Raw genomic sequence first — 24239 nt, forward strand, 5'->3', positions numbered from 1 at the left:
CAGATGTGAAAACTTAAGTCCACCGAAATAAATCACTTGATTTATTTCTCTCCTACAACAGATATAAATTGTTCAAGGGCAATAACTTGTTACTTGACTTTGTATTTTCCAGCTCAAAGCCTGACACATAAGGAATATCTGTTAAACAAATGGACAAATGTCTTTCCAACATCACATAGTGTGGCTTCAACTGTCCACAATATTCTCTGGAAGTTTAAAATAAATTATTTGAGACGGTTTAAAATGTGGATGAAAATCTGCTTAGTGAGCTTACGCAAAATCTTACAATAATATGGTCCAAGTCAACAATTTTGCTTTCTGTTGGAATAATTCACTTGGGCTTCATGTTTAGTGATATTTTTAAAATTTGATGTCATAAATTGCATATAATTTGAAAACAGATGAAATTCTCTCTCCCTCCCATGAATACTTAAAAGACTTTATCTGTATCACTCTTTCGGGTTTTCACAGATACTTTGCATTACAGCTATTTATGCTCATGCATTAGCTTCCCTAACAGTATATAACCTTTTGAGAAAAAGAACTGAAGCTTATGATATCTTTGAATTCCCCACTGCATTCAGTAAACTCAATAAAGAATTGCTGAATAAATGTTACTCTTCTTTTTAGTCAAAAGGTAAAAGGAATTCATTTGGAAAAAAAGGATCCACATTATACATATCCTGACCAGAAAATAAACAATTCTTACCAGAAAATAAAGTGAGAGACACTATAAATAAATACTTATGTCAGATGACATAGGAACTTGAGGCACATCAAACTTACAAAGTCTAGTACAGAAGTGTTTATGGACTAAGGTGAGTATATGTCGTGCTTCAGTCTTCTGATTTACCTGAAAAAAACACTGAAAAGTTAAAAATAAAGTGTTTTTTCATTATCTTTCTAAACTTAGTGTTTTATTTTCTTACTGTATCTCAACAAAGAGAAAACATACAAAGTATACTTTTCTTTGGAGTTATTTTTCACTATTCACTAAATTACATTATAGAAAAAGTCAACCTTTCTGCTGTCTTCACATCAACATTTCTAAATCAATTCCTGATCTTAAACTTAAAGCACAACATTAAAAGAAATAGCGAAGCAGCCATATACGTCATTTTTTTCCTTTAGTACTAATCTACAAAAAGTAATCCTTTCCAAGAAAAATAAACAGAATTTTAACTTTCTGTAACATCATGTATTTCCCTCTCTAGACTGCGAGCTGCTCAGGGATAAGGGTCACATCTGTGGTGTCTCAGTGTGAGCATGATTGTGACAAGCTGATTCAAACATGTGGAGAAGACTGGAGGATTAGTGGGCTGTGCCCAAGTGTAGTCTACTTGCATGAGGAAGTTTTAATTAAAACTCTAATATTTTCCACTATGTTTATTATTTCTGAAGGGTTTCTTTACTGTTCCTTTATATGATTTCAAAGCCTAGGAAATATCAGAGTTTCTTTCCCAGAATAAATCTCTTTCTGATTTGCAGTAACTGGAAGCCAATTTTGTTAGTGGGATAATAGATTTTTTATATTTATAAAGAGGTGGAATATAATAAGCCACATTAAATTATACTGAAATTAATCTTTGGTAATTCAGAAGAGACCTCGGCATATTAAAGAGGTTGCTTCAGGTCAGCTTAATGAACACCAATTACTGTGGTATTAAGGATACACAAGAGTATAAGTTAACAGGAAATTCAAATAAACATAATACTAAAGAAGAAAATTTGGTTGCTAAATAAAAATAAATAGAAGAAACAAAGCCAAAATATCAGAGAAAAATTTATTAAATCACAATAGTCTTATTTTAAATTTCAGTGAAATCTCTTTGTATTCCCAAAATAAGAACTCCAAACCCCATAGCCTTTTCAAGGGGAAATAAGATAAAACATTGAAAATACAATCATGGAGAATTCAAATGGAAAGGAAATATATCAAGAAGATAATACTGACACATGCTCTCCTTCTTTACTGCATCCTGGTAACATACCCATCCCAATAATGTTTCAAAATAGAGGCAGAGCTCTTGAAAAAGACAGTGAAGCCATCTCACTTTAACAACTTAGAAATGAATGCTAAAATTCCTATTAGTTTACTGGGCACATGCCTTAAAAGAAAAAGAAGCATTTCCTAGCCTTCCTTGAATTATTATAAACAGAGAATCCAAAGAAGTAATTAAAACAAAAAAAGTTATTTTCTTCAATGACTTTTATATGAAATTTCTTAAATGACTTAACACAAGAAACACAGTTGGAATAATGTTTCATTACTTACTGGTTCCTCTTTAATAACTAGACATAAATCACCATCACTGCTCCGGGTACCAAATCCATTCAAAGAGGATCCCACCAAAAAAAGTCTGCTTTCTAAAGAAATAGAAGAGAATTATAAGGTATTATTTAAAATTTTAAATCGGAATGCATATACAAAAAAGGGCATGCAAAATAGGGAACCGTACGTGGAAATAACAGCTGAATTTCTCTCTGCAGCTGTGTTCGACAGAGTTCTTTCTTCTTTAAATCGCTTACTTGCTGCTGACATGCTTCAAATAGCTCCAATATCTGCTGACTCAACTTGAATTCACCGCAAAAAAAGTAAAAATTTTGTTTAGAAATGTAAAAGTAATTACCATACTGAGAAGTGTAAAACAATACTACCGACGGTATTTAAAAAATAAATATATATTATCTCCTTAACACCTTCCAACACAAAACTACTCTTACTTAAGTAACAAGTCATTTAGTATCTGAAACAGCTACTAATTTGACAAAGCAAAGTACCACTGACAAGTCACAGAAAAGTACAGTCACAGATCATTCATAATGAGTATAATCCACGGGGCAGCAAACTACAACCTTCCGTAGCAGCCTGGTTTGGGATGGTACACGACCTAAGAATGGTTTTACATTTTTAGAGGGTTATAAAGATGAACAAATAAAAACATGCAACAAGAACCATATGTGAGTGGCAAAGTCTAAAATATTTACTATCTGTCCCTTTAAAGAAGTTTGCCCAATCCCTGATATTCATAAGACATATAACAGACTTTGAAAGAAAAGTCCCTGGTCTTCCATGCTCATGCAAACCACCCTCTTCCCCATTCTTACAACACTGCTCTGAACCCTGTCTTCTTGTTGCCATCTACAGATGGATCTCCCTGTTTATCTACCTATCTGGTTCACACTTTCCCCTCCAACCTAACTCTTGCTATCCCCGTAGGTGATTTCCTTACCTATAATGGGCTACATATCACAACATATTCCCACCATTTCTAAACTACTTCTTACTCCAATATTTTTCATCAGTGTTACACTCTCATAGCATAATGTGGTCTTTACAATAAAATACAACTTCTCTAGCTGTGAAATTTTAAATTTCAATATACTATCTTGGCTTCAATCTGTCCAATTCTTACTTTCTTACTCCCCTCATACCTGCTCTAGAACCACACAGACCCGGATTCCCTTGAATCTCCCCTTTTCTCCTGACCCATCAGTACCTGAACAGCATGATTTCCTTTCGTATCCAGTCCATGCTCCACAACAACATTATTCCCTTGTGATGCTCTAACACCTGTCCTGCAAAATCCTAGTCTTAAGTCCATATGAACAATCACCTTCTCTGCTCTTATATCTGAGTTTCTAAGAAATGAAACTAAAAAAAATTAAAAACCACAAAATTGGCATCTTTCAAATTTGTAGTTACAGGACTAACCTAAGGTTGGCCCTTTCACGTCTCTGGTGAGATATGGCTCCCATTTTACACCATCACCATTCCAAAATCTTTACTATTTTCTTCAAGCCCCCTACACTTACCTCACTTTATTTAGCAGATAACTTCACATTAAAGTTTACCAAGAAAATTGAGGATACCAGATGTGACAAGTCAGCTTGCTAACTGCAAACTTGCAAACTAACATATCTGAGTGAAATCTCATCTCTTCACCTCTCCTGTCAGACAAACTGTCCTCCTCCTCTGTTCAAAGCTGACCCCTCACCAACACTTCTGTATCCAAGCCTTCTGGTGGCCTCCAGGACACAAATACCTCTAGAGTTTTCCGGGCTCTCTTGCATTTTCAACCTCTCGCTCTCTAGGCCTTCCCCGGACTCCAAGACCAAGCGCAAGTCTCACCCAGCATTTAAAACACTTTCTTTTATCATGTTTAGAACTCATTTTAAGGCGGCAGAGGCAGTCCAGGCAACTTGGCAACGAATGAGACATAATTTTTTAATATCCCCAAATAAACCACCCCTGCAAAAAGAATAGTGAGGAGAACAAAACAAATAGATCAAACCAAAACAAAACAAACACAGCCAACAAATACAACACAATTAATTGACTATGTATCAATCATGAACACCAAAATATGAATAGTTGGGACCAAACACCAACAGCAGCAAGACCCAGATGGTATCAGCAACATTAAGAAAGAAGAGGAGGAGCCAGCCAGGTAGCTAGTGGTTAAGTTCGAACACTCTGCTTCAGTGGCCCGGGGTTCACCACTTCAGATCCCGGGCACAGACCTACAAACTGCTCATCAAGCCATGCTGTGGCAGTGTCCTATATACAAAAAATAAAGGAAGACCGGCACAGATGTCTGCTAAGGAATAATCTTCCTCAAGCAAAATGAGGAAGATTGGCAACAGGTGTTAGCTCAGGGTCAATCTTCCTCACCAAAAGAAAAAGGAAGAAGAGGAAAGGGATTTTAGACAGCCCTGAAGCCAGAACAGCCAGAAATCAAATTGCCCTTAAGTACTACCTGGCCATCCCTTTCTTCAAATTGAGGCATCTAATTTAGTGCAGGATAGCAACCAAAATTGGAAGCGAGTTTCACAGGCCACAACTCACAGGTAAACATAACAGGATCATAGAAAGATCAGAAATTTCAAAACTAAGTGAGGCTCCCTTCTAAGACAAAGCAACACATCAAGCAGAAACCGCCAGGAGGAGAATCCAAACTAAGCAATACAGAGTCACTAAGGGTAAAAGAAACAAGGTCTAGAACTAGAATGATTCTAATTCCCAGGGGACATTTGACAATATCTGGAAACATTTCTGGTTGTCATAATTGAAGGGAAGGGGGACACCACATGGTGATCACCGGCATCTAGCAGGTAGAGGCTAGGATGCCACTAAACATCCTACAATGCACAGGACAATCTCTGACAGCAAAGATTATCTGACCCAAAATGCCAATATTGCAGAGGGTGAAAAACCCTGGTCTAGATAAAAGAAAGGAAGAGAAGAGAAAAAGTCTCAAAGTATACTGCTGAATACCACACAACAGAAGAGGATTCCTAGAGCCACAAACCTAGGAAAGCCAACCTGCCTAACTCTCCTCATGTAAAAGTAGCATAGGAAAAGCCATCTCACTTAAGCACAAATAACAGAAAAGAACTGGAATCTCAGGAAGAGAGGTGAGAATGGGAGAAGGACAGAAGAAAATATTTGAAGAAATAACGCCTAAAAACGATTCTAGTCAATTCCCAAAGTTTTTATTAAAAAAATGAGAAAGACATGCCCACAAAACTAATGAAAATTCAAACATAATGTATCAAACCAAGGCTGCTTCTCTTATGTTTTACTTTTCTAAAAAGATAATTGACTAGAAAGTATATATACTAGTACTAGCAAAAAACAATTGGAAATTTACATTCTAAAAATGTATCAATAACAGCAAAAAAACATGAAATATTTAGAAATATATTTCCCAAAAGGTATATAAGACCTGTACACTGAAAATTACTAAATACTGATGAAAGAAATTAAAGACCTAAATAAATGAAGTGATATACCATGTTCCACAGCTAATATCATTCTCAATGGAAAAAAACTGAAAGCTATCACTCTAAAAACAGGAACCAGACAAGGATGTCCACTTTCACCACTATTTTTTTTTTTTTTTAAAGATTTTATTTTTTCCTTTTTCTCCCCAAAGCCCCTCAGTACATAGTTGTATATTCTTCGTTGTGGGTCCTTCTAGTTGTGGCACGTGGGACGCTGCCTCAGCGTGGTTTAATGAGCAGTGCCATGTCCGCGCCCAGGATTCGAACCAACGAAACACTGGGCCGCCTGCAGCGGAGCGCGTGAACTTAACCACTCGGCCACGGGGCCAGCCCCATCACCACTCTTATTTAACATAGTATTGGAAATCCTGGCCAGAGCAGTCAGGCAAGAAAAAGAAATAAAAGGGATCCAAATTGGAAAGGAAGAAGTGAAACTGTCACTATTTGCAGATGATCTGATTTTACAGACAAAAAATCCTAAAGAATCCACCAAAAAACTTTCAGAAACAATAAATGAACATGGTCAAGTTGCAAGATAAAAAATCAATACACAAAAATTAGTTGTGTTTCCATACTCTAACAATGAAGTAGCAGAAAGAGAAATTAAGAATACAATCCCATTTATAATTGCAACAAAAAGAATAAAATATTTAGGAATAAATCTAACCAAAGAGGTGAAAGATCTATAAACTGGAAATTAACAGTTAAAATGCCCATACTTCCTAAAGCAACCTATAGATTCCATGCAATCTCTATCCAAGTTCCAATGACATTTTTGACAGAAATGGAATGAAGAATCCTAAAATTTATATGGAACAACAAAGGACCCCGAATAGCCAAAGGAATCCTGAGAAAAAAGAACAAAGTTGGAGGTATATCACACTCCCTGATTTCAAAATATATTATAATGCTGTAGTAACCAAAACAGCATCGTACTGGCACAAAAACAGACACACAGATCAATGGAACAGAATCGAGAGCCCAGAAATAAACCCACACATCTATGGACAGCTAATTTTCGACAAGGGAGCCAAGAACATATAATGGAAAAAGGAAAGTCTCTTCAATAAATGGTGTTGGGAAAACTGGACAGCCAGATGCAAAAGAATGAAAGTAGACCATTGTCTTACACCATGCATAAAAATTAACTCAAAATGGATTAAAGACTTGAATGTATCAGACCTGAAACCATGAAACTTCTAGAAGAAAACTTAAGCAGTACACTCTTCGACATCGGTCTTAACAGCATATTTTCAAGTACCATGTCTGACCAGGAAAGGGAAACAACAGAAAAAATAAACAAATGGGACTACAACAAACTAAAAAGCACAGCAAAGGAAACCATCAACAAAACGGAAAGACAACCTAACAATTGGGAGAAGATATTTGCAAACCATATATTTGATAAGGTGTCAAGATCCAAAATATATAAGGCACTCATACATCTCAACAACAAAAAAACTAAGAACTCAAAAAATGGGCAAAAGATCTGAAGAGACATTTCTCCAAAGATATACAGATGGCCAACAGGCACATGAAAGGATGTTCAACATCATTAATTATCAGGGAAATGCAAATCAAAACTACAATGAGACATCACCTCACACCCGTCAGAATGGCTATAATTAACAAGACAGGAAACAACAAGTGTGGGAGGGGCTGTGGAGAGAAAAGAACCCTCATACACTGCTGGTGGGAGTGCAACTGGTGCAGCCATTATGGAAAACAGTATGGAGATTCTTCAAAAAATTAAGAATAGAACTACCACACCATCCAGCTATTCCACTGATCAGTATTTATCCAAAGAACATAAAAACACGAATGTGTAACAATACATGCACCCCTATGTTCACTGCAGCATTATTCACAATAGCCAAGACTTGGAAGCAACCTAGGTGCCCATCAAGGGACAAATGGATAAAGAAGATGTGGTGCACACACGCAATGGAATACTACTCAGCCATAACAAACAATGAAATCCAGCCATTTGTGACAAAAACGGAAGGACCCTGAGGGTATTTATGCTAAGCAAAATAACTCAGAGGGAGAAGGCCAAATACTGTATGATCTTATTCATAAGTAGAAGATATAAACAACAATAAACAATCACATAGAGACAGAGATTGGGTTGGTGGTTACCGGAGGGGAAGGGAGAAGAGAGGAGGGCAAAAGGGGTGTTTAGGCACATGTGTGTAGTGATGGATTGTAATTAGTCTTTGGGTGGTGAACATGATGTAATCTACACAGAAACCGAAATATGATGTACACTTGAAATTTATATAATGTTATAAACCAATGTTACTGCAATAAAAAAGTAAAAAGAACTTGAAAAATAAAATAAGAAATTATCAACAGCAGCAAAAGAATATGAAATATTTAGAATTATATTTCCCAAAAGGTATACAAGACCTATACACTGAAAATTACTAAGTACTGATGAGAGAAATTAAAGACCTGAATAAATGGAGTGATACAGATCATGTTCGTGGATCAAAAGACTACTGTTGTCAAGTCTCCTGAAATTGATCTATGGAGTAAATATAATCAAAATTTGTAAAAAATTGTTAAAAATAAAAAGCCACCATGCTTGTTTCTAGAAATTGAGAAAATAATTTTAAATTTTATTTGGAAAGGCAAAAGACCAAGAATAGCCAAGACAAAGAAGAAAAAAGTCAGAACTGCCTGACTTCTACCCTTACTTATTATATAGCTATAGTACTCAAGATAGTATGGCATTAACAAAGGGATAGATAACAAAACAGAAGACTGAAATACTTATGAATGAACTCATACAATACATAAAATTTGCTTCAAACTAAGAAGGGAGGAAGGTATAAATGAAATAAGATTGGCCATATGCTGGTAATTTGTTAAAGCCTCATGAAGATTTATGATACTATATTCTATTTTTGTATTTATTTGATATTTCCCATAGTAAAAAGCTAAAAAAAAAAGCTTCCAAGTTTATAAAAGATTTGAAAAAGGTTTCCAGAAAAAGTGGCTAATATAAAATTTTAAATGACACTTGAATGATTCAGTTTTATTCACCTACAGCAGGGTTGGCAAACTACAGTCTATAGGCTAAATAATGCCTCTAGCTTGTTTTGTAGGGCCAGCAAGCTAAACGATTTTTACATTTTTAAAGCATTGTTTAAAAAAGAGAGAAAACAGGAGCCAGCCCAGTGGTGCAGCAGTTAAGTGCAGATGTTCCGCTCTGGCGGCCCAGGGTTCGCCAGGTTCGGATCCCGGGTGCGCACATGGCACCATTTGGCAAGCCATGCTGTGGTAAGGCAGCCCACATACAGAAGATGGGCATGGATGTTAGCTCAGGGCCAGTCTTCCTGAGCAAAGAGGAGGATTGGCAGCAGATGTTAGCTCAGGGCTAATCTTCCTCAAAAAAAAAAAGAGAGAGAAAGAAAAGAATATGTGAGAAAGGCCCCATGTAGCCCACGTCTAAAATATTTACTATTTGGCCCTTTACAGAAAAGTTTTGCCAGCCCCTTGATCTAGAGACTCAGGCAGATCAACCCAGTCCTAGAAGTCATATTAGGTACTCAACATCTGTTAAGTAACAAAAAGATAAATTTCTTTACAACAATGCTCAAATGAAATTTTATCATATTTATAAAGCCCTTTCATCATCTGAATGACCATGCTCATGTAGAAACATTAACATGTAAAAAAAAATTTATGATTATGTGGAAAATACAAAATTCCATAAACTTGCTCTTCTCCCTTTTTTACATTCAGGGAAACATTTCTTCTCTCTCGAGGACTATTATAATGGAGATCTAATAGATTTTTACACAAAAGAATTTCCCTCACTATCTAGCCAGTTATTTAAGGATCCACATTATGAAATTATGTTACTATATCCTAAAACAGACAGACATAAAGGATATGGAGTCCAGACGAGACAAAAACTCAAAAGAAATGCACATTTACACTGAAACAAGACCTCTATTACTCATATTTAGAGAAATATTTCAGGATAGGCCTCAATGTTCTTATAATCCTGAAAAAAAAAGAAAAAAGGGATGTATGCTATGAAATCTCCTTGGCTGAATATCAGGCACCAAATATTTAGATAACATATGTAACACCATGCTGATTACCGATAATGACACTTTAGAAACTTTCTTTAATTGTTTCTGTTTCATTCAGAAGCAAATTTTTCCCTACTATTAGTTTTTAAAAAAAAAAACGATTCCAACAAAGTATCCGCAAAATAGATTGTTCTTAAAGTTATTTAAATCTCTATAATTTAGAGATTAGGCTGCCTGCCAAGATTTATTACTTTAAAGTTAACTGTAAAAGATATCCATTTCTCACTGTAAATAAGTTGTACCTGCTCAAAATTTACCTATATATAGTTAGGTAAAAAAAAAAAGTAAGATTTACCTACATATACTAAATACTACATATCAAAATACTAAAATTAATAATTCTTCCAAATATAAATATTCATTTTTCCTAAAAAAATATGACTACCTATCCTCAAAGTAGGCTCAAATCAAATTACTAATAAAGTTATCATTGTGTGAGGTCAATACAAGCCATTAAGTACAAGTAAAATATGGGTTTGGATTCAGGAAAGTTTTCAAATGTGTCAATAAATAAGGCTAAATTTTTACACAGTATTCTCAGCAGTTTCTCCATCTGTCCCTGTTATCTGGGTCCCCATGCAAAAGAAAGTGAAAAAACCTTTCAGCTGGAAACACCAAGATCTGATCATATACTACAGTATATGAAAAACAATCATGGTTTTTGGCTAAATATATGCGCTATCTACAAACACAAATTAGCACTGAGCTTTCGAGATAGGAGAAATAAAATTAAATATGGTACAGAAAGCAGATCACTAGTTCGTAAACATTTCAACAAAAACTGGCAATTCCTTAGGTTGTCCCCTTGCCATAATCTTTGTTACACATGTTTAACTATAGAAAAAGCTGGTACTAATTACTGAGTATTAGTATAATAAAAGTTGAAATTCATTTTTGATGCTGAATTCCTTTTCTCTTCAAATTAACTAAAATAAAACAGAACCAGGAAAATGTCATGCTGAAAACAACCAACTCCTTATTAGCATGTTAAATTACTACGTTTTTGTGTGTGGACACAATGTAGAAACTTCTGAATTTATAAACTGGCATGCTGATTAGGCAGTTTGAATTACTGATTCCTTTCCCTGAGTTCATTGCTTTTAGGCACATACTATTACCTGAACGTGGCCAAGAAACAACCGCCTAATAAAAGGAGAATAGAGGGGCCAGCCCCATGGCTGAGTGGTTAAGTTCGCGCACTCTGCTTCAGCAGCCCAGGGTTTCGCTGGTTTGGATCCTGGGCGCAGACATGGCACTGCTCATCAGGCCATGTTGAGGTGGCATCCCAAATGCCAGAACTAGAGGGACCCACAACTAAAAGTATACAACTATCTACTGGGGGGGGGGGGGGGGACTTGGGGAGAAAAAGCAAAATAAAATAAAAAATAAAAAAAAGATTGGCAAGCTGTTAGCTCAGGTACCAATCTTTAAAAAAAAAAGAGAATAGAAACAAACAAACTAAACAGACTTTCACCTGCGGATCTCTTCTGCTGAGCCCTGGTCTAGATTTTCTACATAAATTTACATCTCCATGGCTTTCACACTCTTGACAGACACATACATTATAAAGATAGAGCCCCAGGAATAAATTTAGCCAAGGAGGGTGAAGGATCTGTACATTGAAAATTATAAAACACTGATGAAAGAAATTGAAGACAACAAATAAATGGAAAGACATCCTGTGTTCATGCACTGGAAGAATTAAAACTGCTAAAGTGTCCATAGTACAAAAAGCGATCTACCAATTCAATGTAATCTGTATCAAAATTCCAATGGCATTTTTCACAGAAATGGAAAAAGCAATCCTAAAATTCATATGGAACCATAAATGACCCAGAAAAGCACAGCAATCTTGAACAAGAACAAAGCTGGAGGCATCACATTTCCTGAACTCAGTATGGATATTTCTCAAAATATTAAAAATAGAAATACCATATGACCCAGCTATCCCAGTACTGAGTATTTATCCAAGAACTTGAAATCAACAATCAAAGAGACTTGTGCATCCCTATGTTCATTGCACTATCATTCACAACAGCCAAGACATGGAAGCAACCCAAGCGCCCACTGACTGATGATTGGATAAAGAAGATGTGGTGTGTGTGTGTGTATATATATATACACACACAATGGAATACTACTCAGCCATAAAAAAGACAGAATCATCCCATTCGCAACAACATGGATGGACCCTGAGGGTATTATGTTAAGCAAAATAAGCCAGACAGAAAAAGACAAACACTGTATGATTTCACTTACATGTGGAAGATAAACCAACACATGGACAAAGAGAACAATTTAGTGGTTACCAGAGGGGAAGGAGGTTGGGGGTGGGGTGGGCATAAGAGGTAAAGGGGTACATATATATGGTGACTGACAAATAATTTACAAGTGAACTTTCACAATGTTATAAACTATTATGACCTCAATAAAAATTTTAAAAAAGCATCATTATTAAATATATAGATATAGATATAGATATAGATACACACACACACATATATCACCTCACACTTGTTAAAAGGCTATTATCAAAAAGTCAAAAGATAAGTGTTGGCAAGGATGTAGAGAAAAGGGAATGCTTAGACACTGTTATGGGAAAGTGAACTGGTACAACCATACTGGAAAACAGTACAGAGTTTCCTCAAAAAATTAAAAACAGAACTACCATATGATCCAGCAATCCCACTTCTGGGTATATATCTGAAGGAAATAAAATTACTATCTCAAAGAGATATCTGCACTCCCATGTTCACTGCAGCATCATTCACAGTAGCCAAGACACGAAAACAACTTAAATGTCCATCAAAGGATGAATGGATAAAGAAAACGTGGTGTGTGTGTGTATATATATATATATATAATGGAATATTATTTGGCCATAAAAAGAAAGGAAATTCGGCCATTTGCAACATGGATGAACCCAAAAGACATGATGCTAAATGAAATAAACTAAACACACAAAGAGAAATACTGCATGATCTCACTTACATGTGGAATCTATAAAAAAGTCAAATTCATAGTAGCAGACAGTAGAATGGTGGTTTTCATGGGCTGGGGGGCAGGGGCGAATGGGGAGATGTTGCTCAAAGGGTACAACTTGGGTATAAGATGAATAAGGTCTGGAGACCTAATGAACAGTATGGTAACTACAGTTAATAATAATGTATACTTGAAACTTGCTAAGACAGTAGATCTCAAGTGTTCTCATCCCAAAAAAATATGGTAACTATATGAGGTGATAGATATGTTATTTAGCTTGATTATGGTAATCGTTTCACAATGAATACATATATCAAAACATCATCTTGTATATCTTAAATATATACAATTTTTATTTGTCACTCATATCTCAATAAGGCTAGAAAAAAAGACTTCGTAGGAGATGTGGGCATACATATATTTTAACCACTTGAAATTCAGTGAGCTAATGCTTTACAAATATTTTATCCCCTTTTTCAATTTGCTCTTTATTTTAAATAAAGTAGAATAATGAAATTAAAAAAACAGTTTTTTTAAGATAGAGCCTCTGAGAGATTTGTAAGATATCTGTCCCTAAACTATTCCTCCAAGGGTGCCAAGAGGCTCCATAAAATTTGCTCCTTTCCAAAATTAAACATTACACAAGAAATCTTGAATAATTCATTGACAATCATCTTTTTATTTTACAATCAGTACCAAGAAAATCTCAGCCTAACTTCATCTCAACTTAAAATTCAAAATCAATTGCTTCAATTCACATATCTTCAAACTAACCAGAATTTCCAAATAAACTTAAAATAGATGGAATTCAGGAGTTCGGTTAGCTCTATTCCTCTACAGCCTCTTTTTTGTCCAGGCAACCATATATTCACCTAAAAGCTAGAGTGAAATAAAAGTTAAAATTCACAAAAGTAACTCAGATGTTTTTACTTAATGAGTTCTGTTTGTTCGAATAGCAACTTGAAAAACAGACAAAAGATTTTAAAATAGAGAAAAAGATTTAAACTCACAGGGTACTCATTTTTAAAAATCTAATTCTTTAGTTTCCAAAACACAGAATAAGAATCTTCAAAATAATTAAAACTTCTTTGAACAAAATCTCTCCCTAGAGCTGACTGAGTCAGCTGACTGACTTATTATTACTAATAATAAATTCATTATTACCAGTTTTAAGTGAGCCCTCTAAACTACCCAGCAAATACTGTTTCAAACCTTCTCCGCCCATTTCTCTGGTCAGCTTGATTTCCTGCACACGGTAAATGCTATTTCAAACCTTCTCCACTATTCTCAAACTTTGGACATCCTACTTAATCCTCTTCACTCTCAATAGATGATCTTGCATAGTAATTCAGAGAGAAAACAAGAAGAAGCCACTCAACCATGGGAACGCCATTAACTTCTCCATACCGCACCTACAAATTTCGTTCTATCTACACCTATCCTCTAGTTCCAAAAAGCTTTTCTCTTACCTAAAGCCACTTGCCTATATGCAGGACCCATGCTCTTTCCACCTTCTAGGGAACCTTATTCATGACTGTTCTTTTCTTTCAAGAATAGTCAATCTCCTCTCTATTGAATCTTTCCCATTAACATTTATATGTGGCTAAAGTTTCTCCTACCTTAAAAAAAAAAAACTTTGTTCCAGCTTCCCACCTTTAGCTCCTCCCCTTCACAGCCAAACTTCCCAAAACAGTTGTGTACACTCAGTTCCCACTTCTGTTTTCCCCTTCTTTCCTCAACCAATTTGTCCTGGATCCAGGCGTTCTTCTCTCCCTGAACAATCAGATCCATATCCTTGGCTTTAATTAACACCTATATGCTGATGATTACCAAATGTATATTTCTGGTCAATACTTTTCCTCTGAATTCCAGATCTATATATATTAAACTATCATCTCTAAATATCTAATTGATGTTTCAAATGCACATTAAAGGCAACACATCCAGAGAACTCATCCTGCTCACCCTCCAACTCCTATTAAATACACACACACATAAGTCTTTCTCCTCTTCCATTTTGTTCTGTCTCAGTGAATGATACTACCATGCATCCACCTGTACAAGCCAGAAACTTGGGAGTATTCCTCACTATCTTCTGATGGTTCTCATCCAGGGGCCATTCTGGCCCCGAGGAGGACATTAGGCAATGTGTACAGACATTTTTGGTTGTCATAACTGGGAATTAGTGGCATCTAGTGAGTTGAAGCGATGAATGTAGCTTGACATCCTAGGATGTGCAGTCCCCCCAGACCAAAGAAAGCTGGTCCAAAATGTCAATAGTACAGAAGTTTAGATGACCTAATCTAATCCATCATCAAATTCTAACAATTCCACTTCCCAAATATAGCTTCCATCCATCAATTTCTGTTCATCTTAACTACCAGCATTTCCTAATTCAAGGCACCATTATCTTTCACCTAGAATATTATAATAATTTCACTACATCCACACTTGGGCTTGATCAACTTGTTCAACTTCATACAATGAAATCAAAATAATTTTAATTCATCTTTCTCCTCTGCCTTAAAAAAACCCAGAATAGCTTACCACTGTTCTTAGCTGAAGACCAAAATGACATACACGTCCTCACATGCTCTGCCCCGTCTCTACTCCTCCTACCACACTTCAGCCATTCTCCCTCTAATCAACCAAATTCTAGCTACTCTGGGCTCCTTCCAGTCCTTTGCATACTCCATGCTCCTTTCTACCTTAAGACCTTCAAATATGCTCTTCTTTCCCTCTAAAGCATTCTCTTTACTCCCACCACTGGCACGAGTAAACTTCTACTCATCCTTCAGCTCTCAGCTCAAACATTACCTTCTCTAGACCATCCTTGAGACCTCAAATACATTCTCTCAGCACAGTAATTTTTCTTCATAGTACTTATAAATATCTTTAAAAAACTGTGATTTGCATGATTTTCTAATGGTTCTCCCTCTCTCTACACTGTATGTGCATGATGAAGAGACCGTGTATACTTAGCACAACATTGTAGCACACGGCTAGTACTCACAAATATTTATTGAATACTAAATAAATATAGAATCTAATCTACTTTAGGAGTTTCAACTGTCACTATTATTGCAGGTGACTTCAGGATTCATCTCTGGCCCTGAAATATATACTGCCAGTTCGTCTACAATATGTTTTTCTACAATACCAATTAGTTTAAAGACAACTGGTAAATAGGAAAATGGTATCAATTTAACATGTTAGTTGGGTTGATTTGTACATGGAGCTGAAATTGTGGAATTATAAGCTTCAGGAGAAAGGAAAAAAGCCCTCAGCTCAGCTGCTGCACAGCCGGGAGTCCTTACAGATCTAAGACAATTTAAAAATAAGCATCTGCATCCAGGGTTCCTACTCAATAAAGCATACTCCCAGCCTCACACAGCTCTCTGCTGGTGTATTTCCTTCTGTGTCTACCTTTACAGCAGCCTCACTGATTCAGAACTACACTTTTACGTGCCTTATCTCAGTGCCCACCACAAGCTAGCATCTCAACTCTATTTTGTATATTTTTAATATCCCCTGAAGCAGCATCGAGTCCTGCGGTCTGTCCAAGTTATTTCCCAAGGTATCAGTTATTATTCTCAGTAGTGTTCTAGTTACAAAATTCTTTAGGTTTCGAGAAGTCTGCTCCAGCCCTATTTTCCCATAGCCCTATATTCTGAGTGTGCAATTTGCAGAACATGAGGTTTTTCAAGAGCACAGATGTTATCGCAGATTTTCCCAGTGTTCCAAATAGCTCTTGACTAGTTCCTCAATTAGCTTACACTGAAAATCTAGGTTCCTTATCTCTATTAGTAGGCCAGAATCAAATCATTGGAGTTATTGATGTCTCTCTCCCTCCCTCTCTCCCGTATATCCAATCACTCCACACTTTTTATCAATTTGCCTTATGCACGGTCTCTTATATCTTTTCCACTACCATCTGCCATAACTGAAAGCTTCAGCACCTCTCATCTAAATGAATTTAATACCCTTCAAGGTAATCATCCACCTTCCCAGCCCTCCTTATTCCAAACCAAACTTCACTATACTGTAAATGCAAATCTGACTGTGCTATTCCTCCACTCAAAAACCTTCAGTGGCCTTCTACGGTGCATTCAAGGCCCCAAACCACTGCTCCACTTTTCACACTGAACATCCCATTGACTTTGCGCTGTAGCAGAGGTCAACCATACAAACCAATGAGCACACTGCTGGCAAAGAAAGACACTCAACAAACATTAACTATTACTGTCACAGATTACCCGGTATTACAGGCAGTTCTAAAAACGTCATCTTGCTACTCTTAATTTTAAGCATCTTAAGTTCCTCCTCTTTGTATTATTAGAGACAAGGGTCAAATCTTGGTTGTGTCACTTACTAGCTGTGACCTTGAGCAAGTTATTTAGCTTTCTGAGCCTCAGTAAAATTAGGATAATATCCATGTCATGGGGTTGTTGAAAAGACTAAATGACATAGCATATGGAGAATGCCTAGAAGAGAAGAGACATCAATAAATGTTAGTTTTCTTAAAAAGTGTTCACTTACAGAATGAATGCAGAACTAAGTGCTTGCTTTCCTTCTCCCACAACTAGGCAGGTTGAGAGGAGCACTCAAAGAAACTGGTTTAACAACAAAATACATCTTTATTCCTCTGAGATAACTGCTTATTCCAAAAACACAAAATTTAAGAGTATCTTTTTCTATGTTACTAAGCAAAGAAAAAGTTATTGCTATGGAACTATACTTTACTAGATGATATATACTGACTAATGTGAATTATGTTATTAAATTTACTGAGTGAGACTCAACATATACCCAGTCCACATGCAAAACTAGTAGTTATTTAGTTAGTTCTACTAGTTAGTAACTATTACAAACATATAAGTACATGCAAAAATAGAGAGCTTCCATACTTATACATCATAAATTCCACAGAAAAACGGCCCACCTAAACACATATTTTGAAAACCCACATATAGTAAAAGGTTCTTATATATTCATTCAAAGAATTGGTCTGATTTGATTTAGACCACAAGCTTTCCCATTATAGCATTACAAGACTTTCTCTGAAATTGGAAAACAAAGAAAGGAGAACGAACAAGTAGGGAGGGGAAGGATGGTAGCAAAACATCCCAAGTTAATCTTTTCCCATTTTACTTTGCTTTTTTCTCCCTCTCACTGGTTTTGTCTAACTGCTTTTCCTACTTCACAGTAAGAAAAGACAGAATCTTTTTAATAAATAGTGCTGGGACAACTGGACTGACAGTAAAAGAATGAAGTTAGACCTCTACTTCATGTCATATATAAAAATTAAGTCAAAATGGGTCAAAGACCTAAATCTAAGAGTTAAAATTATAAAACTCTTAGAATAACACACAGGCATGAACCTTTGTGACCCTGGATTAGGCAATGGTTTCTTAGATATGACACCAACAGCTTAGGCAAGCAAAGACAAGCAGATAAACCGGACTTCACCAAAATGGAAAGCTCTTGTGCTTCAAAGGACGCCACCAAGAAAGTAAACAGACAAACCAAAGAACTGAAGAATATGTTTGCAAATCATATATCTGATAAGCATTTAGTATCCAGAATATATAAACAACTCTCACAACTCAAGAATTTCTTTAAAAAATTTTAAACGGGCAAATTAACTGAATAAACAGTTCTCCAAGGAAGATACACAAATAGCCAAGATACAAATGAAAACATGATCAACATCATTAGTCATTAGGGAAATGCAAATCAAAAACTCCACTTCACACTCACTAGGATAGCTATAAAAAAAAAGACAGACAACAAGTGTTGGCAAGGATGTGGAGAAATTAGAACACTCATACACTGCTGGTGGAAACATAAAATGGTGCAGCCACTTTAGAAAACATTCTGGCAGTTCCTCAAAAAGTTACAGACAGAGTTACCACATAACCCAGTAATTTTACTCATAAGTATATATACCCATGAGAAATAAAAACTTGTCTATACAAAAATTTTTACACAGGTTTTCATAGCAGCATTATTCAAAATAGCCAAAAAGCGGAAACAGCCCAAAAGTCCATCAACTGAGGAATGCATAAACAAAATACAGTACATCTACACAATGGAGTATTATTCAGCTATAAAAAGGAATAAGGAACTAATACATGATATGACATGGACGAACCTTGAAAACATGCTAAGTGAAAGAAGCAAGACCACGTATCATATGATTCCATTTATATGAAATGTCCAGAACAGGCAAACCCATAGAGATAAAAAATCAATTAGTGGTTGCCAGAGGTGGGGCAGGGGTGGGGGGATGGGAGAGTGGTCCGGGGAAGTGATTACTATGGGGTACAAGGTTTCTTTTAGGAGTGATGAAGATGTACCAGAATTAGATAGTGATGATGGTTGCACAACTTTGCAAATATACTAAAAATCACTTCATCATACACTTCAGAAGAGTGAATTTTATGACGCAATTCTAACTCAACTACAGAAAAAAAGAATGATAGAGGAATAAAAAGCAGCACAACTACGGAACGAGGCAAGTGTTCCTTTAGGACCCAGCATTTTCAGCACACTTTCTATCTTTCAGCTCTAGGAACTCAGAGGAGTAAAACAAAGTCACTACACTCTCTTCAGGCTCCTTCTCCTTAGCTTACAAATGTCATATTTCTCAAGAGTAGAGGAGATTTGAAAATGCAAAACAGCAAATTTAGGCCATAGACAATCCAAAAGAATGCAGATACTTTACATCATAAACTCTTCTATATTACCTAGAATTCTTTTTTTTTGGTTTCACTAAATATGGGGGAGGAGGAAGAGATATGCTTCTAATATTAGTGTTAAATAACTACTGTCTCCAACGCTGATACTGTCATTTTCCAAGGATTATAATTTAAATAGCTTCATTTCATTTATTTGAAATGTTTTTGATAAATCTTTCTTGATCATATCACTTTGTATTTCTTCCTCAGTGACTCCTGGATTCTCTATTTCTGACATTCAAAAACCTCATAAAACACAAATATCCCAAAAGAAAATGCTTTTTAACACTTCATTAGAATACCCACGTGAAAACTTGTTTTTCTGTAATAAGTAAGAGAGTACTAAATTAAGAAATCAAATATTTTGGGCTCTAATCTCAGGTTTTTATGAATCAGAGAAAATCTGATTTCCTGATCTGAAAGTTGCATTTCCATAAAAGAACATTTAACAATAATCAAAAAATCAAATTTAGACAAAAAATTGTGTTGAATACTACTTTAAACAGTGCAAAAAAGACATGTTCTACTTAATCCAAGACATTAGATATTTCTGATGTTTTTAATACATTATTTATATTAACTTCCCAAAAGGTAAAACTAAAATCTACATTATTATTACCTTATCTTTGGCCTCAGGCAGTGTGATTTCTCTAGGTTCTAAAAATGGTATTTCTCGAAAGGGTGGAACACATCTGACTATATCTGGCACATAGTGTGTATGAAACAATGGTGGCATTGAGTATCTTCTTTCACCTGATAAAGGCACTATGTGGTTAACTATAGTTGGCTCTTGGTGGGGTGAATGAAAACGCTGCCGTTTACCATCAAGAGGAAGGTTTTTCTCATCGCTTAATCTCCTGAAAACAAGCAATATACCTTAGTGATTAAAGACATAACTTTCTGATAACAAATAGAAAAGCATTAAAAATATATACATAACAGATGACAATATTGACTCTTCCAGCAAGGCCACGTTACTAGCTCTATATGAATCTTAAAATATTTATTTTCAGCACAAGAGATGCCTTAGAAAAACGCGTTAGGAAAAATGAGAAGTAATAATGCACATAAAAAACCCCAAACTACATATACACATCAGAGTTAGTCTCCTGCATTTGAACCACCCCAATGTTTCATCTCAGCAGTGAAAACTTCCTACTTATAGAACCACTAACAGTAAAGGATCCAAACTCTAACACAAGGAGGATAAGATTAAGTGAACTGGGTGCTATAAATTAAAAAAGGCTCTTTGAGTCCACCCATGTTCTGGCTCATCAGTAGGAAAAACCAAATTAAGATATATTTATGGGGCCGGCCCCATGGCCGAGTGGTTAAGTTCGCACTCTCCACTTCAGCGGCCCACGTTTTCCCCCATTTGGGTCCTGGGCACAGACATGGCACTGCTCATCAGGCCATGCTGAGGCGGCATCCCACATAGCAGAGCCAAAAGGACCTACAACTAGAATATACAACTACGCACTGGGGGGCTTCCGGGGAAAAAGAAGAAGAAAAAAAGAAGATTGGCAAGATATGTTAGCTCAGGTGCCACTTTTTAAGAGAATAAAAAGAGATATTTTACTTTTTGAAAAAGCTATAAAGACATTGGACAACTAAGAAAATTTGAAAATAAACTGCATTTCAGATAATAGTATTGTATTAATGTTAAATTTCTTGGGCTCTTTGAGTCCACCCAATGTAATTTGGCTATACAGGAGAATACCCTTATTCTTAGGAGGAATGTACTGATGTGCTTTGGGGTGAAGTGAAATGATGTCAACAACTTTCTTTCGTATGGTTCAGAAAAAAAACATAGGGGTAGGGAGAGAAAGAGGCAGAAAAAAAACAAATGAAGCAAAACTTTGAAGAATCTAGTAAGTGGCAGATAAGTGTTCATTGTACTATTTAAATTTTTCTGAAGGCTTAAAAATTTTCAAAATAAAAATGCAAAGGGAAAATAATTAAAAGTAATTATTTATTGGAAAAAATTTATTTCATTAATATAAAAAAGTTGTTCATGTATGTAATTCTTTACGCAATCAGAAATGGTCTAATTCCTTTTAAGCTTTAAAATTCTATGGGTCATAGCCACCTGAAGGTTTTTATTACAATACACTTTTGGGATTATGCCAATTCCTCTCTCCTTGACAGACGCACAAAATAACTGGAACTCCTACTCACAGGTAAAAGTGTATACTGCTAAAAACATAAGAGCATATTTAATTTTTTTTGAGGAAGATTAGTCCTGAACTAACATCTGCCGCCAATCCTCCTCTTTTTGCTGAGGAAGACTGGCCCTGAGCTAACATCCATGCCCATCTTCCTCTATTTTATATGTGGGACGCCTGCCACAGCATGGCTTGACAAGCAGTGTATAAGTCCTCACCTGGGATCTGAACTAATGAACCCCGGGCCACCAAAGTGGAACGTGCAAACTCAACTGCTGCACCACCAGGATGGCCCCATTTAATGTTTTTTAAACATAAAAGTAATTTTGAGCTTTATATGCTGAATATCTTCTATTGAGAATGCCAATTTTTGTTTTAAAAATATGCATAACTATGAACTAATGGAATTTATTTTCACTCGTGATTCACAAATGAGCTATCAAGGCAACTTCCAAAAAAAAAAAATCTGAATAAAGTCAATACTTTTAGCATCATTATATGGCTTTCCACAATGGCAACTTTGAAAAACAACTCACAGTGCTTCTAAGCTTGGGATACAGAGACAGATCACCTGGGTTCAAATCCCAGCTATGCCACTTCTACCTGACTGGCTGGCTACTTACCCTTGTATCCTTTAGCTTTATCCTCATAGTACCTACCTCATAAAGTGTTGTGAAACTTAATCAAATCATTATTTGTAAAGTCTACAGAACAATGCCTACTACATAGTGAGTGATCGACAATTCTTAGCTAGTGTTATTTTTAATTGGACATAAAAGTTATGGAATGTTCATATAGGCTTTAAATAGCAATATCTTGTAAATATCGCCAAATCTTATTTTAATAAACACCTCTAAAGTTCTATTATAATTACTTTTTGATACATCGATTTCTTTTAATCAAATTGGTTAAAATTAATTAGCTCCTGAATTCTCTCTAGAAAGCTTTATGTCATGTAGAAATTTCCACTATAATAACATTTACCATGGAAGCTTACCTGTATAAGATTTAGATAAATAGTAACTGTACTAGAAAGGTGTTATGGGCTGAATTGCATCCCCTCAAAATTCATATGTTTAAACCGAAAACAAACAAACAAAAACGTAGTTATCTGAAGAAAAAGAGCTTCATCCCATCTAAAACTTATAATGGCAGGAATAAATCAACAAAACTATCCCTTAAAATCTTTTAACTACATAGACGTTTTAAAATTCTGTGACAGGACTGAGCACACCAGTCCCAGAAAACAAAATTTAGGGCACAGTGTCCACATAATTTTAATACAAGATAAGCTGTGAAACAGTTCTCAGATATGCAAAATTTTCTTTTAAAATAAGTAAGAAGTACTTACTTCCTTCCTCGAAATAATGGGGAAGTTGAGGTCTGTATTGGACTGACATTTCCATACGTCAGCTGCTGTAATGTCACAGCTCTAGACAAGCTACCAAAAACAAAAAAAGAACAGTATTAATATTTTTTTCACTTAAAAACAAAAAACCAGTTGCAGAAAAACTAAATATTTTACTGATCAAAAGACAACAAGACACGATGACATTTTCCCTAACTTCGAATATTTCATATAAAAAGGGTTTGTGTCAAGTAGAAAATTAAACTCACAAAAGATATGGGCCAAAATATCACCATACTTACTCTGCGTTCTGAAAGTTGAACTGGGCATCTATAAGCTGCTGGTGTGAATAAAGAGTTGGTGACAGGGCGAAGAAGTTTTGTTGTTGTTGATGGTTTGGCGTGAAAGGCGGGCGACCCAAAATTGAGTTTGGGAACATGCTCTTGTTCACTAAAAGTGAACATGTATTCTTCTACCTAGAATAGTTTTAAAAGACAAATTATTATAGCTTAAAGATACTGATCTCCTTGGTAACTAGTATCTACTATTTAAAACAATGTTACCAAGTTATAAACTTCATCTGCAGTTATTTTTAAAAGTTTAAATAGATCCCTTAAGTCACATTATTGGTAACAAAAAAACTTACTAATAATGAATTTTAAATCTAGACTAACCATATTATTATTCAAATGAAAGTAAGATATATACAAGTTTCTAATTTTCTGATAAACTTTTCCTAATAAGTTTACCCTATAATCTCTAAATCCTTTAGAAATCAAGTTATTACCACATACTCTGATAATAAAAAAGCAACCACCCAAGACAGACATATAATGAAATCCTACAGATTCTTACATTTATTTCCAATCTAATTTATTCAAAAGTATAAGCCATCATATGACAATCTGATTCCTAGGACTTAGATCTTAGAGATCTGATCAAATAAGGGAAGGAATTTGCATTGCCTAATAACTATTCATAAAATTCTGAGATTCCCCTCAAAGTCTAAATAACTTATATAAAGGACTTCCAATAAAAGAGGGCTTGTTCCACAGGAATGGGGAAAACCTATATACAAAGCAATCAGAACCAGGCAGGAGACTAGCTGTTT

At 35.6% G+C, this 24239-nt stretch overlaps 1 protein-coding gene across 3 annotated transcripts in view; it reads right to left on the reverse strand.

Annotated features, from left to right (window-relative positions):
• The window catches only part of TENT2 (terminal nucleotidyltransferase 2), a 61765-nt gene that overhangs the window by 31948 nt on the left and 5578 nt on the right, over window positions 1-24239 (reverse strand). For 2 of the 3 annotated variants that reach the window (XM_046666679.1, XM_046666677.1), the window contains 6 exons: window positions 23431-23604; window positions 23132-23221; window positions 20235-20472; window positions 2460-2574; window positions 2276-2367; window positions 787-865 (listed from right to left, as the gene is read on the reverse strand). In XM_046666679.1, the coding sequence (XP_046522635.1) occupies window positions 787-865; window positions 2276-2367; window positions 2460-2574; window positions 20235-20472; window positions 23132-23221; window positions 23431-23567 (751 nt within the window). In that variant the 5' untranslated portion in view covers window positions 23568-23604. The remainder of the gene's footprint in view (window positions 1-786; window positions 866-2275; window positions 2368-2459; window positions 2575-20234; window positions 20473-23131; window positions 23222-23430; window positions 23605-24239) is intronic. The other variant, XM_046666680.1, reaches the window with a different exon arrangement.

This window comes from Equus quagga, chromosome 7, assembly GCF_021613505.1.
Source record: "Equus quagga isolate Etosha38 chromosome 7, UCLA_HA_Equagga_1.0, whole genome shotgun sequence".
In the NCBI taxonomy this organism is placed as follows: Eukaryota; Metazoa; Chordata; class Mammalia; order Perissodactyla; family Equidae; genus Equus; species Equus quagga.